Consider the following 17,786-nt stretch of genomic DNA (forward strand, 5'->3'; position numbering starts at 1 on the left):
GTTTTACTAAAATTAGGCATTTATATACATAGAATTAGTGACCACTTACTTAATTATTAGCATAAAAATGATGCTTCAAATCAAACTTTTATAAATTAGAGTAATATTAAGGAACTAATTTTTTCAGCTAACATAATTTTTTTTGAAATATTTTATCTATTTTAAATTTTAAATTTTAGTAAACTAAAAATTGATTTTTTATAATTTTTTGGATTCAGCTAATCTTATCTTAAGGACACATTTTAAAAATATAATAAAATTTTTTAATGTTTTTTATATTCTTTTATGACGTTCTTAATCTATGTTTTTAAGTCATATATAACTTAGCAAAATTTAATTTTTGTTACTGTATGAGTTTATGACTTAAATGTCTCTTATAACGAAATAATGCACTATCAACGTAATAACAATGCATGATGCTTTTAAAAAAAATTACATACAACATCCGCCTTGGTCCTTGATTGGTGTAACAACTCCTCTTTTCCTCCAGTCCACAGTTTCTGGAATGTCAGTTACATTCTCATGCCGAAACGGCGTCGTTTGCCAATGACTCTTGGGAAGGCCATTAAGAGAAGCCTTGAACTCTTCAACGCTTAGGTCCGCAAATCTGTTAACACTAAGCTTGAAACTTTTGTCCCCAGCAGCATTGAAGGACTCAATGAACTCAACATTGTTCTTGAATATTCGGAACCTTCTTTCTTTCTCTTCACCATCCTTATACACTTTTCCATATTCTTCCATCCATTTCTCATGTCTCTCTCTTGTGCATGTAGACTCAAATAGCCTGCGTGACATTGTTACTTGAGAGTTCCATAAAGTGAGAATGAGAAAGAAAAGAATTATTATTTGGTGAAATTGGATAAACGAAGTAGTAGTCATCATCGTCATGATGATTGCACACTAGTTTAGCTTTTAAGTGTATGTGTGATGATATAGAAATGAAAGAAGAAACGTTTACAAGGATTGCATTGGAGGCATGCAATAACTACTATATATATACAATTCTTTTGGAGTGGAAATAAGGGGAAATTATTTCAACGGGATACTTTAGACCGCATTATTTGTTTTGTTTACAAAGACAAGACATAGAGATATAAAATTGTGTTTCGCAGAGAAGAGATAGATACAAACAATGTGTTCAGAAATATTAAATTAGTGTATTTTATGTTCATCTTGACAGAAAAGATACAAAAACACTAATAAGAGACACAACTTATTTTTTATTTTTTTATTTTTTTGTTAATTTTTTATAATTATATTTTTTATTATTATATTTTTTATCTCAAAATTTTTTAATAAAAAATGAGAATAAATTAAATTTTTATAATTTATTCTAGTTTATCCCATAAATAAAATATAAAAACACAAAATTTTATGTCTCTATTTATTAGTATTTTATCCTATTTTATTCTCAAGAAGGCCTCCACCACTTCGAAGTTCAAACTTTGGATAATATTGTAAGAAGCACTAATTAATCCAGTGTGTTATGCTTTATCAAAGTCAACTAGTCAACGTGCTCTTGTTATCGATGGAAGATCCTTTTTCCATCCAATTGATTTTTTTATTTAGATGTGAATGCATGATAATGGTCCCTTTTAATTCAAACCTTATTGGATAAGTTGCTACCATCTCAGAAACAAAAGTGTTTCTTAAACACCAAATAAAATTATTGGACTGTGTGTAAGTGTGTTGATGACTCTATCATCTTTAACATTTTAATTTTGATTTGGTATATTTCTATTCTAATATTTAAACCTCTACTTTTGAAACTTTAGATTTTGTTGGTTGTTAATTTGATATATGTAAGATTTTATAGGAATTATATTAGGAATAAAATTTCCAAACTAATATTTCTTTGCTGTTAGGTTCTTTTTTTTTTCTTTTGCTTTTCTAGTAAACAATATTGAGTTGCTGTGTCTTGATGAAATGTGCCTTCATTTTGAATTATTCCTCAATTCTGAGTTGCTGTGTTTTGATTTTAGTTATGTCGTTATGTGTTGTGATTTCTAATTGTTTTTAGCTAATTTACATGGGTAATATTAGGAAATTAATTTTTTTAACAAAATATCAGTCAATTTTTAAAATTATTTTATGATTTAATTACTCTGTCAGCTTTTATAGTGTTATTGAATTTTAGTCTCTATATTTTTTTTATTAAGTCTTTATACTATATCAAATTTTGTAATTAAGTCCCTACTGTAATAAAACTGTTGAAATTAGTGAAATAATTCGTTAAACAAAACGAATATGCATAACACTTGACTGAATATTTATTATAGTTTAACAGAATATTCCATTAATTCTAACATTTTTATAACGTAGGGACTTAATTACAAAATTTGATATAACATAGAAATTCAATTAAAAAGAAAAAAAATATAAGAACTTAATTGAAAATTCAGTGAAATTATAAAAGTCTTTGAAATAATTAAACCTTATTTTATTTATTTTAAGTTTTAAATCCTAAATAAAAAAAATTTAATTTTAATTTTAAATTATAAATCTCTAAACACTAAATTAATAAAAAACAGATTTTTATAATTAAAAAAGTTAATTTTCTATATTATTTCATTTATATTAATTTGCAGTGTTCTAAAATGTGTGATTATAATTTTATGGTCAATGTTTTTCAATTTGATATAAAACAACTGTGTCATTTGTTTCAAAAACCACCGTGACCAGATCATTAAGCTAATAAGACTATAACTTACTCAAAATAAAGGAGACACTAACCAAACGAAACATAAAGTAACTAGACTATACAATTTATGTTGAAAAAAATGGGAGAAAGGAAAGACCTGACAATGGAATTCTAGTAATAGCTCAGCTACTGTATATCATTCTTTTATTTGAGATTAGAACGTACAAGAATAAAGGCAAGTGTTAACAATAAAAAATAAGGTAAAACCACTACAATATTTTATCACGGGTTAAAATTTTGACTACAGGTGTAATTAAAAACCATGACTTTTCAATTATGATAACTATAGATATAGACACAATAAAATAGTTTAAGGTAGAAACTTAGGTGTAGTCGATTTCACGTGAAGTTGATACTTAAGAGCTATTAGATAATTTGACTAATTTGACTAAATTTCCATCTAACAATTCTCAGATATCAACTTCACGTAAAATCGACTTCACATAAGTTTTCACCATAGTTTAATATTAGATCTATTTAGTTGCAAAGACATGAAATATCCCTCCCCCTCCCCCAAATGAAGAACAACCACTATTTTTGTCCTTCTCACTCTTTCTGTAGTTATCATCAATGGCACTACATTTTTAACTAATAAAAATATTTGATAATAAAAAAAATTAACTAAAATAGTCAAAATATATCTTATTTATTTAGTATTAATTAATTATTATAATAATTAATAAATATTAAATAAGATAAATTTTGACTTTTTTTATTTCTCTATTACTATTATCACCGCTATCACTATCATCTAGGGATATCTATATTAAATTTAATATGTATACAATTAACCAAAATTTTTCAATCTCATACATCCCAAATAAATAGTATATACATATTCAGTTTTTTAATAAAATAAAGATTCAAATAAATGCAAATTAAATCTAGGAGGTAGAGGTTTGCGACGGAGATAACATTGGAGAATAAGGATGAGAAGAAATCGCTGAAGATAGGTTGAGAGGAAGGAGGAGACGATGATGATGCGATGACAGAAGGAAGACAAAGTAGATGCATACAAGTCTATCTTGTTGTCGCCAAAAAATTCTTGTAGAGAGATTAAAAAAGAAAAGAGAGCAACTCATTTCATATCATTTTCTTTTTTTGGGTTGCGTTATATGGATACTTAGAATGTGAACTATTGTAGACTTATATTTTATTTATTGATAGATATACAATTTACATAGTATTTAAATTTTATTGATATGATACTTTAATAAGGTGACGATTTCACTTTAGCATGATGTGAATAAATATGTTTTGTTGAGTTTAATTTATATAAAATTAATTGAGTGTTAACTGATGCTGTGGATTGAGATTGGTTGGATTTGTGGAAACCGTAAAGGTGTATATGTCCAATTTAAGGGGAAGTTATGTCCAATATTTTCGGAGAGTTTTGTTGAATGATTTGTGTAGTATATATACTGATTAGTGTTAATAGTATTTATGATAACTAGTATTAATAATATATTCTCTTTGTAAACATGACGAGTGGTAGTAGAGGTTAGATCGAGTGGATCTTGTGGTCGTGGTAGAGGGAGGGTTTCCACCGATTTCCCAAGGACTGTTCAGTCATCGCACTATACCCCGACTATCCCATCAACCCCTGTGACGTCACAGGCAGGTCTAGCAGACCAGTAATTCATCATGGTTCTAAACCCAAATTATGTGTTTTCTTCTGCTATGCTCCCTACAAATCTAGCGATAGATATTGCAGTGGGTGATTCCTCCAGTACCCCTAACAGGATGCCCCACCACCACCGCCCATCATTCGGCTGAAGATTTGGCCCGATGGCATGCAGGTGTGAGTACATACAATTTTTTAGTCTTAAGTTTCTGTGTTTATGTGTTTGTTAATATTAGGTCTTTCTCTGATAGGTTTGCACCAAACAACAATGCTTGCACATAGAAGATCTCTGAGGTCATTAAGTCAATATACGATCACCCGTGTCGAGCTACACGAAGATCTCGGTTGAGACCAGCGAGCGATAGTTTCGGAAGTGGGCCGTAAGAACCCAATAATATTGAATCAATTAACTGTATTTGAACTGTATTTTATTCTAACTAATTAATGTTGTTAAATTACTTTGTACAGTTGAAATTCATATGGGATGAGGAACATAATCTCATAATTAGGAAGATCTACGATCACTGGGTAGCTAAACGACTTCAGCAGATGATGAGCGCGTTCGTTAGGGGCGAGATCACCTAATGATCTGGATCCATCCATCTATCAAGAAGGAACTAGAGGCCCATTTTAGAAATGATGAGGGGTTCAAGTGTCGCTGTCTGACGAACGTCGCTAAAGGTCATCGATGTATACGGGTGGGTCGACAACCTTCATAAAGACAAAGAACAGACTAGTAAGTAGTTTGGTAATTTTTTTATTTTTTAGTAGTTACTTGAAATAGTTGTTTAATTTGTTTATTTATTTTATTGGTTGATATAATTTATAGTCTAAGTCGTTGGATCGTGAGGCGACACTAGTGAAGACCTTCAAGTATAACTATACCTTGAAGGCCAACAAGGTTTGCTGACGAGTGGTCTGCGGCCCATTATGTGAGTTTAAATTAATCCTAAGTTTCAAATTTATTTGGTTTAAAGTCAATTAATTGTTATCCTAATCACAACGTGTGACACAAAAGGATTACACGCAGGGTTGGAGACTGTGATACAGCAATTTCAGCCGCCTAGTTAGAACGATGAAGCTGGCTCTGAGACTTCAGTGGTAGATCCTGATAGGGTTTGGGGTAAGACGACCTCTAAATCTCATAAGAATCACTGCTTCGGGTTGGGGTCATTCTTCACCAGTGGCCTCTGCTCCTCCATGTTGGCGACTTTCTCTGCCTCTGCCACCATCCCTGCCAATCCCCAGGAAGTTATCAATTTGAGGGAGGAGGTGCAAAAGCTGACATAGGAGCTTCACTAACAAGCGGAGCAGTCTAAGCAGAGCTACAACGATCTTCTTACACGCGTGGGAGGAGTCATTACCATAAGCTCGGATCTGACAAAGAAGCTGGAGCAGCTAGATCATTTGTGAGAGCAGATAGAGGTGTACAACCAACAGATGTGCGCTGGAGGCAGCAACACTGCTAGCGGAGCATCGACATCAACACTTACTCTGCTGCCTCAACAGGGGGACCCCGACGGTGACGACAATGATTACCGGGATCTGTAGGATTTATGGATTTATTTTTTTTGTCTACTTCATTGTACTTCTGTGACATTTTATTACAATCATATTATTTATTTTTAATAGAATAATTTTTTAATTTCTGGTAATTTTAAATTTCTGCTAACAATTTTGTTAACAAGAATTTTAATTTGACTACTAATTGTGACTTAATTATGCCAAAAAAAGAAAAAATACTGTAGAATTTACCGACAAATAAATCCGACAGTAACTTACCGTCTAAGCACGTGAAATCATGCCAAAGTTACCGTCGAATTAATCCAACGATAATCATCAACTCAGTTTCAACAAATCTATTGAAAAAACTAACGAAAAATCTACCAGTAATTAACGTTGGACAAAAATAATCCACCAGTAAACGGTTTTCAACGCCGTTTATTCCATCAACTCTATAATTACGGTAAATTCGACAGTACTCATCATTTTTCTTGCAGTGAGCGGTGATAGAGGGCAGAGAAGGCTATCCTCCGAGAAAGAAGAAATAGAGAGTGAGTGGAGAGGAAATGAGGTTGAAGATGAAAATAGTAAGGTTGCAATTATAAAAATAATGAATGACTAAAATTGTACAAAACTTAGTGTCTCAACTCAGAAATTTGTCTTAATATTTTGCAGAAACATAAAACACAAATCTTTCGTGAGTAACTATTTGTCACTATGTCCTTCATAAATTGTGTTATGATTTATTTTAGTAGACAATAATGGTGGGATTTTTTATTTAAATAAAATAAATTAATTATTTATTGAAATAAATCATAATACACAAGTTTACTATTTTACACATTTAGTTATATTTTCACAGGAAAAAAAAAGAAAGCAAAAACACAAATTACAAGGTTTATGTTAGTGTTGGTAATGAAAACAACATAGAAGTTTGTTTGTTTTTGTTGTTGTTGCCAACAAAAACCAGGAAGAGAATATGTCTTGTTTGCGCATTTATTGCTAGCGAAAGCATAGTAGTTGCGGCTATAAATAGCGTCCGGCGTTTTCCAATGAGTTTTATTTGCAAAATTTTCCATTTGAGTGAGAGGGATTAACCGAAGAGAAATAAATGAAAAATGGAAGAGAGGAGAAAAAGACTGGCTGAAAATGTCGCGCAATAATGATATTAATCGACTGAATAAAGACAAACACATTGCATTGCGAGCCATCTAAATGAGCATGTTATTATAAATTTTTGAAAATATTTTTTTATTTTTTTAGTTATGAAAATTAAATTTTTGATATTTATTTTTGTTTAAACTAATATAAATATAAACTTATTAATGTATGTTAGTACTAATTTTTAGTTGTTAAGATGATAGAGATATAAATTTTAAATTTATTTTTTTAGATTAGCAAATAGAAAAATAAAATAGTATATGTAATTTAATATATGTTTCATTAGTTTTATTTTACTTATTTGCTTAGAATTAGACTTATTAATTTATTAGGAGTGTGTATATATTATATGATTATTAAATTTCTTAGGTTATATTTATTATTAAATTATTAGACTTATTTACTTTTTGTTTACATAATTTATTTAATTTTCAACAGAGTCGTAGAGTCTTATTTTCTAGGAGGAATAGGGATTTAGTTGATGGACCACTAGACGTATTCATTCCTTTTCTCGAGGAGGCATCTTTTTTGGATGTTGCACGTACGAGAGACTTTACTTTTGATAACTTGTTATTATCTACTTTTGTAAAATGGTGGCGTACTGAAACACATACTTTTCACATGTCATAGGGGGAGTGCATAATTATCCTTCAGGATATTGTATATTATCTTGGTTTATGCACGGATGGAGCGCCAATTAAAGGGTGCGTACAGAATTTTCAGAGATAGTATGGCCACGATCCATGGGAGTTGGTCACAAATGCACTTGGAGCCATGCCTCCACGACGATATAGGTTCAGGGGTGAAGCACATTCGGAGTCGTACGAATGACATGGATGAAGACTCGGCTAAGGAACATGCCAGTAGATGCATCGTCCGATGTTCTTAGATAGTATGCATGGTGTTATATCCTTAGGTTCATTGATGGTTTGCTGATGACTAACAAGTCTAGTGCCACCATGTATATCAAGTGGATCCCGTTACTCCTTGACTTGGAGAGGTGTCGGTCATACTCATGGGATTGACAATGCTTGCATTGACTTACCACTTTCTGTACATGGCTATCAATCATAAGGTGGGTGGCTTAGTAGGTTGTATCCCCAGTCTTCTATCCTGGATATATCATAGATTCCTAAACTGTGTCTCCCGAACAAAGATACATTATCATTTCTATTAGCTACGAGGTTAGGAGTTGATTTTAAATTCTTTGACATTTATCATACTATTTTTTCTGTATTAACACCATTCTTAAAATTTTTGTATAATTTTTTCTTCCTTAGGTTGGGTGGGTTGCCATGGTAGCATATAGACAAGATAGGACAAAGATTGCTAGGATGGAGGCAGCAGTTGGACTTTATCACTTTTGACAAGATATATAATTTATTATTTTTAATTCGTTATTTATTACTCTTTGATACTTTGTTGTCTTCTCAACTATACACTTGTCATTGCAGTTTTGGTAGATGGCTTACGATTCAATGTAGTTGCAAGCTTATTCATCGCCATGGATTAGGAGTGACTGTGAGAGGCTAAGTTGGATGGTCGTGGTGCATATTGTCTACTTCCAGCACGTAGAATTTCACCATGCTGACCAAGTGTCATGTCAGTTTGGTGGACAATAACACAATCTAGAGCCACCAGTAAACATCAACGGTCTATTGCATGTGAATGTCAAACTTGAGGAAAAGTGGGGATTGACTAAGCTTGCTGACTAGTATGGTGCTTAGAAAGAACAATTTGACCTTTAGTGGCAGGCGATTGTCATCCCTGTGACAGATATATGACCGTCAATTGAGTACTTCATTTGGTGGGGTCATGCTTGTCATAGTAGGTTCTTGTCTCGACAGGATGCGGTGTTGATATATGTTCTTCCTAAAGGTTGCCCTGCTCATAGCCTACCTTGTGTGTCTTAGACCCCTTTTTGATGACTATCCTGATCTTAGGTATAGGTAGACACGGGCACACACCGGTGCAAAGTGTAGGTAGGGCAGGGCAGGGCTCAGCTTGATGTAGAGAAAGAGGAAGTTGTCGAGTACTACTAGGGGTGGAAACAGGCCTGGCCAGGCCAGACTTTGTTCTTAACAGGCCTGGTCAGGCCAGGCTTTATTCTTAACAGGTTTGGCCTGTCATGTAGTTAATTGGCTTGAGCCTGGCCTGAAGCCTGCTATAGGTTTTTTTTAAAGTACTAAGCTTGGCTTGGTCTGAAACCTATTAAAAGGTCTTATAATTTTTTTTACAAAAATAAAAATATTATTTAAAAAAACTAATTTTTAATAAAAATATTTATATGTAATATGTCATATTTAATATTTATAAGAATTTTTAATGACCTGACCTATTAACATATTAAGGCTTTTATAAAAATCTGAGCCTGTGCCTATTTTATAACAAGCCAGGCTAGGTCAGGCTAACACAGGCCAGGCTATAGATCCTTGGCAGGCTGCCTGGCCTTTTTCCACCCCTAAGTACCACCAAGAAGAGGAGCCACCTAAGGGAGGGACGGACAGTGCAAAAGCATGAGGACGTATACATCGATATGGATGAGATATTTGACTTGGCCCACGTCTCTGATGAGGAGTTTTGGAGACTAGTGACTAGGTATCACCAGGGACGAGAGTCATAGTAAGCTCAACAGGTGTTCACACAGCCTCCGATCCCAGCAACCACGTCGGAGTGGACTCTATTATCATTGTTTCTGTTGCCACCGGAAGGCACATGTCTAGTATTCGAATTATTCTTTGACTTACAGATGCCTCTGTCTATAGTGATGCAAGTTTATTTAGCTTTTCCATTCTAGGATCACAGCCACATCTTCCACATCCAGTTCCACCACAGTATGACCTCTAGCAGTTAGTTCTACCACAACAAGAGCTCCTGCAATCGCCTAGACACGAGGCACATCCACCTGGATGTAGGACCCATGAGTGCTACGAGATGGTTGAGGCAGAGGTTGAGGTAGAGGTCGTGATAGAGGGTGTAGCAGAAAGTAGTCATGTTAAAGGTTTAGGTTTGCTTTATTATCAGTATTTCATGTAGTACTCTTTATTGGTTGTAGTTTTAATATTGAACTTGTTTTATGTTAACATTAATGTAGACTTTGCTTTTAGTTAACATTCACCGATTAAATAATCATCAATTTGTAATATAACATAACACTTAAAGCATAAAGCAAGTACAAATCATAACAAAATAGTATAAATAACGACAAACTAGTACAAATTAACCACTCGACCTAAATGCTAGGATAGGACACTACCTTTTTGTACGCCTAGTTTGCATGCATAAGCCACATCGATGCTTGGGCATTAGCTCCATCTTCTTCATACCGTTGTGGATCCATGTCAACACTAGTCTTCCCTTTAATGATTGTTTCATGAGTAGGTTGGAGCTAACATGTGGTGCATTCCATTCACCTTAAAGGCGCTCATTTGAAAAAGGTGAAAATTCCATCTTGTAGACCTTAAATACATACTCCATAGTTTTAACTAAATTCACGTATCTTATTTAATCAATCCTCATAGCTTCACACGCCGCTATTGCATGATGGCAAGGATAATGTAAAGCTTGAAATAGCCCATAATCACAACTGCAATCCTCCAGATAAACTTGGTACGAGCGAAAAGTCCATCCATTGCATGACTCAACCTCCTCCACAACAAATATAGAATGCCCTTGGTTGCATTCATTTATCATCATCCTGGGGATTGTCTCCATGTTCTTTTTTATATCACTTATCAGATGCTACGAATATATGTTGCCAAACATTGAGTTGTGCATGTGTTTTTCTCTTCTTTTGCACAAATAAGTTCGAAAGTTACATATATATGGATTGGATAATAGCTGCAACAGATAGATTATGCGCCCCCTTCAAACAACATTTACGCATTTAGACATGTTAGTTGTCATGTGGCCATACTATATGGCCAAATCACAATATTGCAACCAAACTTTCTTCTTGAAGGTGTTTGCCCAAGTAGTCATTTCTTATTTTTTTTCTAGAGCTCTCAAGTAGTATTGGTAACCTTGGTTGGGAAATGTATGACATTGACCAAGTCTCGCTTCTTTCTTTACACTTAAACTTAAACATGAAGTTGGCAGCCATATGACGAGTACAATAGGCATGGTATGCGGAAGGAGGTGTCCACCCATTTTCGTCTACCTTAATTGCTGCCCGAATTGCTCCATCCTTGTCAAATATTATGAGGATGCCTTGCTATGAGGTAACATGCTGACACAAATTCTTTAAAAAGAAAGATCATGATTCAGTTGTCTCTTACTCAAACAATGCAAATCCGATAGGAAGGATGTTTGAGTTTTCATCTTATGCAATGATCATTAATAAAACCCATCTATATTTTACATAAAGTTGAGTGTCATCCATAGATATAAGAGGCTTGCAATATTTAAATACTTCATTTCAAGGAGAAAATCTCCAGAATACTTTATTGAATTGGATAGAGTTAAAGTCCCAAAGATTACCTCAATAATATGGAACAAGTTTGAGATCATGTACCGTACCGGCCAACAACACTCTATTGCATTCTACAACCTCGGAAGTTAGTTGTATAACTCTTCTCAATCTCCATAAATCTTACTAATTGCTTTTTGTTTTGTCATCCAAACTTTTCTGTACAATACCTTGAACTTGTAACTTCCCTCCGTATCATCTTCAAGTACCCTTGTTGTAGTAGATGGATTACTTTCTATCATGAAAAATATTACCTTGCAGATAAGGTTGCTATCCAGTTGTGCATGATCTTGGAACGTAGTTATTGCCAAACATATATGCTATGCCTCGTATTTATGAACTTCCCAATATTAAGGTTCTACTGATAAGCAACTTGAATGCTCCATCTACAACTAGCTACATAATACTTGTAATGAACGTGATACTTCATCTGATCAAACTCAATTACCCAATACTCAACACTTCTCCAAATGCTTTAAATTTTTATGGCTAGGTGCACAGACTCTGTTATAGAATCTATGCCCGAGTCGCAACTCCACACTCCTATCTAAGTTGTATTCATCAGGGCCCCTGGGACCAAAAGGCAACGGATCAATCTTCATAGCATCAATGTAACACCATAATATTCAAATCCTTATGCTCGAGTCATAAGTCAATGATATTACGGTGGTACGACTCTCAGGTGAATTTTTAATATATAAATATAGGTAATTTCGAAAGGAGTATTAATGGAGAAGCCTGAAAAGAGTAGAAATAAAATCGCGAAGACGTATCACTCACGTTTCGACAACAAAAAGATAAACCGTGAAGCCGAAAGCGATATACAGACAAGGCATAAAGGAGATCAAGAGATAGATAATAGATAGATATATATAACATAAGTAAATAGCCACTAGTCGCGACCCGCGAAGTTTAGGCCGGCTAGGGTACAGTATGAAAGTAGTTGACAATAGTATATCCTAATCTCTCCCAAAGGAAACATGAGAGCCTCTATAGGCAAGTTCCAAAAGAGTTCAATACAAAATATAATCTTTTCAAAACAAAGGTGGAGAGATTCTAAGCAAAACACAAGCATGTTACACATGTTTCCCAACTCGCTGACTCTTCTACGAATCAGACTCAGAATCATAAGCAAAACCATCACCAGTTGTTCCGCCTCAACAACTCTATATCAATACATCATACCCTCGCCTGGAGCTAGTGAAATCACATCACTGCGTCAACCCAGGGGGCTCAAATTATCTCATTCAAAAATCATCATCATCATGCAATCGCATCATCAATTCATCTCATCAAGAACAGCCCTCAACATCCACCGACACCAACATAAGGGGTCTCTCAGTTGTACAAACACAAGCAATACAGGCAAGTAATACACAAATAAGGTACAAGTAGAACAAGTAGCACATAATCAGGTAACATAGCATATATGATGTAGAAATCCAAAACAAATAGGCAAACCCAAACAATTCAAACATATGCAAATGATGTATGCCTGTCCTATGGCTGATGATATCACCTATCGGTTATATAGCCAACCCGACATGTCCTGGTAGCTAACCATTGGATAGAAACACCCCTTGCGGAGCAAGTAGGTTTGAGCTACAACCCCCTTGCTACTACCCACTCAACCTAGAGCCAGTGAAACAATCACTACTGCGGCTACTACCCGGGCGGGTGTTTAAAAGTTCAACCTGGAGCGAGTGGATTCACCACTACTATCGCTACTACTCAGGCATCACAATCTCTGACCTGGAGCAAGTGGGACGAACCACAACCCTTGCTACTGCCCAGGATCTCAAAACATACATTCGTTCAGTTTCCAAAATCTCAAAACATACGTTCGTTCAGTTTAAAAGCAATCATCATTGTTATCAAATCTCAAACATTAACATGGAGCAAGCGGGATGAACCACCACCCTTACTACTATCCAGGTATCACAAATACATTCATTCAAAACTCCATAATTAAACTCATTTATCATAAACATCCTTTCCCGTCTCATACCCGGAGCAAGTGGACAACGCCACTGCCTTCTACCCGGGGTTACACATCACATTTCAACATTTTCCATTATTATCCATTTAACACATTCATTCATTAATCATATATGCATTTATACTCAACCATAATCAGTAATGGCTTTACCGTAACCCGACAATAACTCAGCCATCCGGCTCATGGTTCAATAAAGAACCAGCCATTTATCAATAAATATAGCCCTTCGGCTCATGGCATACACGGTACTTCCACCGTCATCGTCCATATCTCATATAATCATCTTTGATCATCATTGATCACAACTTTTCCACTTGCTTCATTCGCAAGTTACCACATCCCCTAACTCCTTCCTCTTTGCTAGGCATATCATAATGATTTAATACATAAGGGGTGAGATCGGAGGCTTAGAAGTATGAGATTTGGCTTTTAAAACTCAAAAATCAACTTTGGCATGAAAACAGGGCCACGCGTACGCGTACTCCACGCGCACGCGTGGATGGCCACAAAGCTCATCAATGCGTATGCGTCATACACGTGGACGCGAGGATTGAAACACAGCCAGACGACGCGTATGTGTCAGCCACGCATAAGCGTGGGTGCATTTGCGCACTAGGCACAAAACTGGCACAACTCTGGCACAACTCTCGGGAAAATGGCTGGGTATTGGGTGCAGCGCATCGACGCGCACGCGTGGATGGTGCCTTCTTGAAGAACGACGCATACGCGCCAAGTGCGCCTACGCGTGGAGGGTCATTTTGCTAAAAATTTTCTAAGTTAAAAGCTGCAGAATTCACAGATTCAACCACCAATCTTCCGACGGACATAACTTTCTCATTTTAAATCGTTTTTCGCCCATTCTTCGAACGGCATGAACATCCTGGATCCAATTTCACTGCTAAACAAGTTTAGCACAAAATAGAAATCCGCAGTCCAAGTTATGTCCCGTCAAAGTATGCCCAAAAACCATGTTTTCACTCAAAACCACAAAGTGCCATTTTCAAAACAAGCCATTTCCGACTCTTTTCAAAATCAACCAAAACATGCCAATTTCATCCCTTTTCTTTGAAATCAATCAAAGTATATCAAAATCGACATTAAGCCTCCTCAACTCATACACTAACACATTATCACAATTCACAAAACTGCCATATAACCATTTTTACCCATTTCAAACAAATGGCTAAATTACAAACACATTAACATGTCATACATCCTTTCTCATCCCAATTTCCAACAATACTATTTCCAATCAATCATCATTATACATAATCAATATCATACTCACTATCACATGGTTTCACCTACAAATCAACCTTAATCATTTCTCAAGCATATATCACAACATACATATCTCTCATCCATCATCATACCATCAAGGCATCAATAAGCATGATCACATATATGACCACATAACATACCTCAACCAAAACCAAACATACCTCATCTATACAATTTCACCCAAAATTACCAATTTCCACACTTCAACTCCTCAAACCTCATTATTCAATAACCAACCCAATCATTCATATATTCATTATCTGAAATTCATCCAATCACTTGCGTCATCATACAATGCACATATCAACTTACCTTCCTTACCTCTTTCCGGCCTCCGGCCCAAGATTCATGGCCTCCGGCCCAAATTCACAATTTAAATGCATAAACCACTAATCAATACTCATTATCCAATACATCAATTCTCAATACACCAAGCATACAAGGCCACACAATTCTCAACCCAATCATTAATTCGCATTACATACCAACTATGCATATTAGCACCAACCATTTACACAATCCAAACTTAATCCTAAGGGCATCTAGCCTAGGAATTCTCATCACACCACACGGTACTTAAATGAAACTTAAACCGTACCTCTTGTAGCCAAACCAATTGAGTTTCTTCTATGGAAGTCTCCACCAACCCCTAGCTTCAAGCCGCACTAAAGCTCCACAAGCAACACCAACCTCCCAATCGTGCATCAAAATCACCAAATACACTAACATAACCAATATCACATACATACATCAACCTAGGGCTCATAAAAATGATAAATCACAAGGGTTTGAGCACTTCTTACCTCAGCCTATATGAAGTAGGGATAGAACCCACTTGAAATCCATTTGGAGTATCCCTAAACACCCAAAATCACAAGATTTCAACACTAACTACCCAAAAACGTGTAACAGTGAAGAATTACGAAAACTGGGCAGAGATGAATGGAATACTCACCATAAAACTTAGATAGAATTGTAGAGGATGAGAAGAACAATGCGTGGCTGCAAAAGGCTCGTCAATCGGAGCTCCGTAGCTCAAGTTATGGTGGTTTGAAGATCAAAGAGAGTTAGGTTTTGTCTCTTTTCTTCTGTCTTCTCAATTTCAGCGCCCCAACCCTTCCTTTTAGGGTAAAATGAGCTGAAATGCTCATAACTAATATTTATATATGTTGGGTTTTGGGCCCACTTAGGCCCGGTTCACTTATTTTTGTCAGTTGGCCTAATTTTGGGCAAAACCTTTAAGATTAGCGCTCCAAATCGCACTTTAAATATTTCTACCTCCCCTAATTATAATTCCTCATTTCTTAATCTTATTTACTCATAATCAATTTTTTCAGCTGCAGTACCAGACAGATCTCAGCCGGTACTTTCGGTCAAAATTCCACTGCGCGCTTTTACGCAGAGAACTATGTTTTCTGACTCGAAAAAATTCACTGAATCCAAATATCATATTTAAACCATCAAATTCCAATTGCCAAATCTTCCAACCATATTCACTCCTATTTAACTTATTATTTAATTAATTTCGGTTAGACCAGGTATTACATTCTACCCTCCTAACAGAAATTTTCGCCCTCGAAAATTCCATCCATCACTACGAGTACGCGAGCATAGTCTGCCTTTATATCAAACGCATAACAGTTCCAAGGTCCTTTTACTCTGCGCGCTTCCGTTGCCGCGCTCTGATTTCTCTATTCCTGAGGGTCTCGGTCGTTCGTTCAACGCCGACCAACAGCCTCGTTCCTTACTTTTACCGTCTCATCAACCCACACCCTATTAAATCTCAAATCATGTCATCAATAATATTGCCATCATTGTTAATCATAGCCATCATTTGACATCACTATAATCAATCAAAGCTTTCTTTATTTTTAGAATTCAATGAGTTTGTACTAACAAGTTGACAAACTCTTAAGAATCCGCTTTCCTTTAATAATCTATAAAAGTTTCCGAGACACATCTCTTTTGTTGAAGTTACTCAGATCAAAAATCATTTTCAAAAATATAACCAACACTCCTTCAAATTCTTGGGAAAAAAATTCAACAGCACCTCCCCAAAAATTGGAGTTTACCACCCGTCACGGGTTCCCTCAAACCAATCTCAGTACCGCATCAGCATTGCAATTTAAAGGTTTCCAAACTATTCATCTGAAACCAATCATTACAAATCTTGATCTAAATCCAAGGTCACCATGACCAAACATCATAGCACTCATCTCTCGAACACGACAACTTGCACTCAATCATCATCTAAATCCGATTACGCATCAATGATAATTTCCTCATCCGTTTAAGAACCATCAAGGCTCACAGCCGCAATTAATTCCAATTATCCAGAATCATTATCTGCATAAGCTCACTAAACTTTTAAGTACTCTAAGCATAAATCATTTCTAATCATACCCCACTTTTCCTTATTATTACCATACTATGCTAACGCTTTAGCAAGCTTCCGCTATGCCACTTTGATTTCTCGTTAAGTATTATTAGTTCCATCACTTATTTTCTCAAGTACTAAACCACAACATAACTTGACTGACAATTCAAATCAACGTTTCTAAATCCATCATTTAGGACCATCCCTTATCTATTTAAATCAAAGGAACTAAAAGTCATGGGTTCAATCCGTTTCACCGAAAATCTAGAAATCAACCAACTATATAACAAACACAACACATCATTCTCAACAGAAAATCATATACATCACAGGCATTTATCCATTTGTATTAAGGCAATGCCTTACTCGGACCATCCGGCTTGCTCCTCAGTCTAATATTAAGCTCGACAGTCCCAGTTCTACTGTACATGCGGTATTATAAAATCACGCACTGTCCTTTAAGCTTGATGATAATAATTACCTCAATCTTACTGTCGCAATTGGCCCGCATCCTGACTCTCTCATTGTTGGCAATTTCTTGATACATGCCCCGATAACCCGCACTTGTAACATACGCCTAACCCCAATCGGCACGGCCTATTTAGCTGATGACTTCCACACCTCTGACAGCTCGAAACATCAGAAGCAGCCGCTGCCCATTTTCCCTTACCG

The 17,786-nt window shown here is 35.5% G+C and overlaps 1 protein-coding gene across 1 annotated transcript in view; it reads right to left on the reverse strand.

The window, feature by feature from the left end:
- LOC107478015 (zingipain-2) overlaps positions 1 to 898 on the reverse strand; it is a 2,071-nt gene extending 1,173 nt beyond the window's left edge. The window contains exon 1 of the mRNA XM_016098113.3: positions 441 to 898. Within this exon, the coding sequence (XP_015953599.1) occupies positions 441 to 888 (448 nt within the window). The 5' untranslated portion in view covers positions 889 to 898. The remainder of the gene's footprint in view (positions 1 to 440) is intronic.
- Positions 899 to 17,786: the final 16,888 nt, after the last annotated feature.

This window comes from Arachis duranensis, chromosome 3, assembly GCF_000817695.3.
Source record: "Arachis duranensis cultivar V14167 chromosome 3, aradu.V14167.gnm2.J7QH, whole genome shotgun sequence".
In the NCBI taxonomy this organism is placed as follows: Eukaryota; Viridiplantae; Streptophyta; class Magnoliopsida; order Fabales; family Fabaceae; genus Arachis; species Arachis duranensis.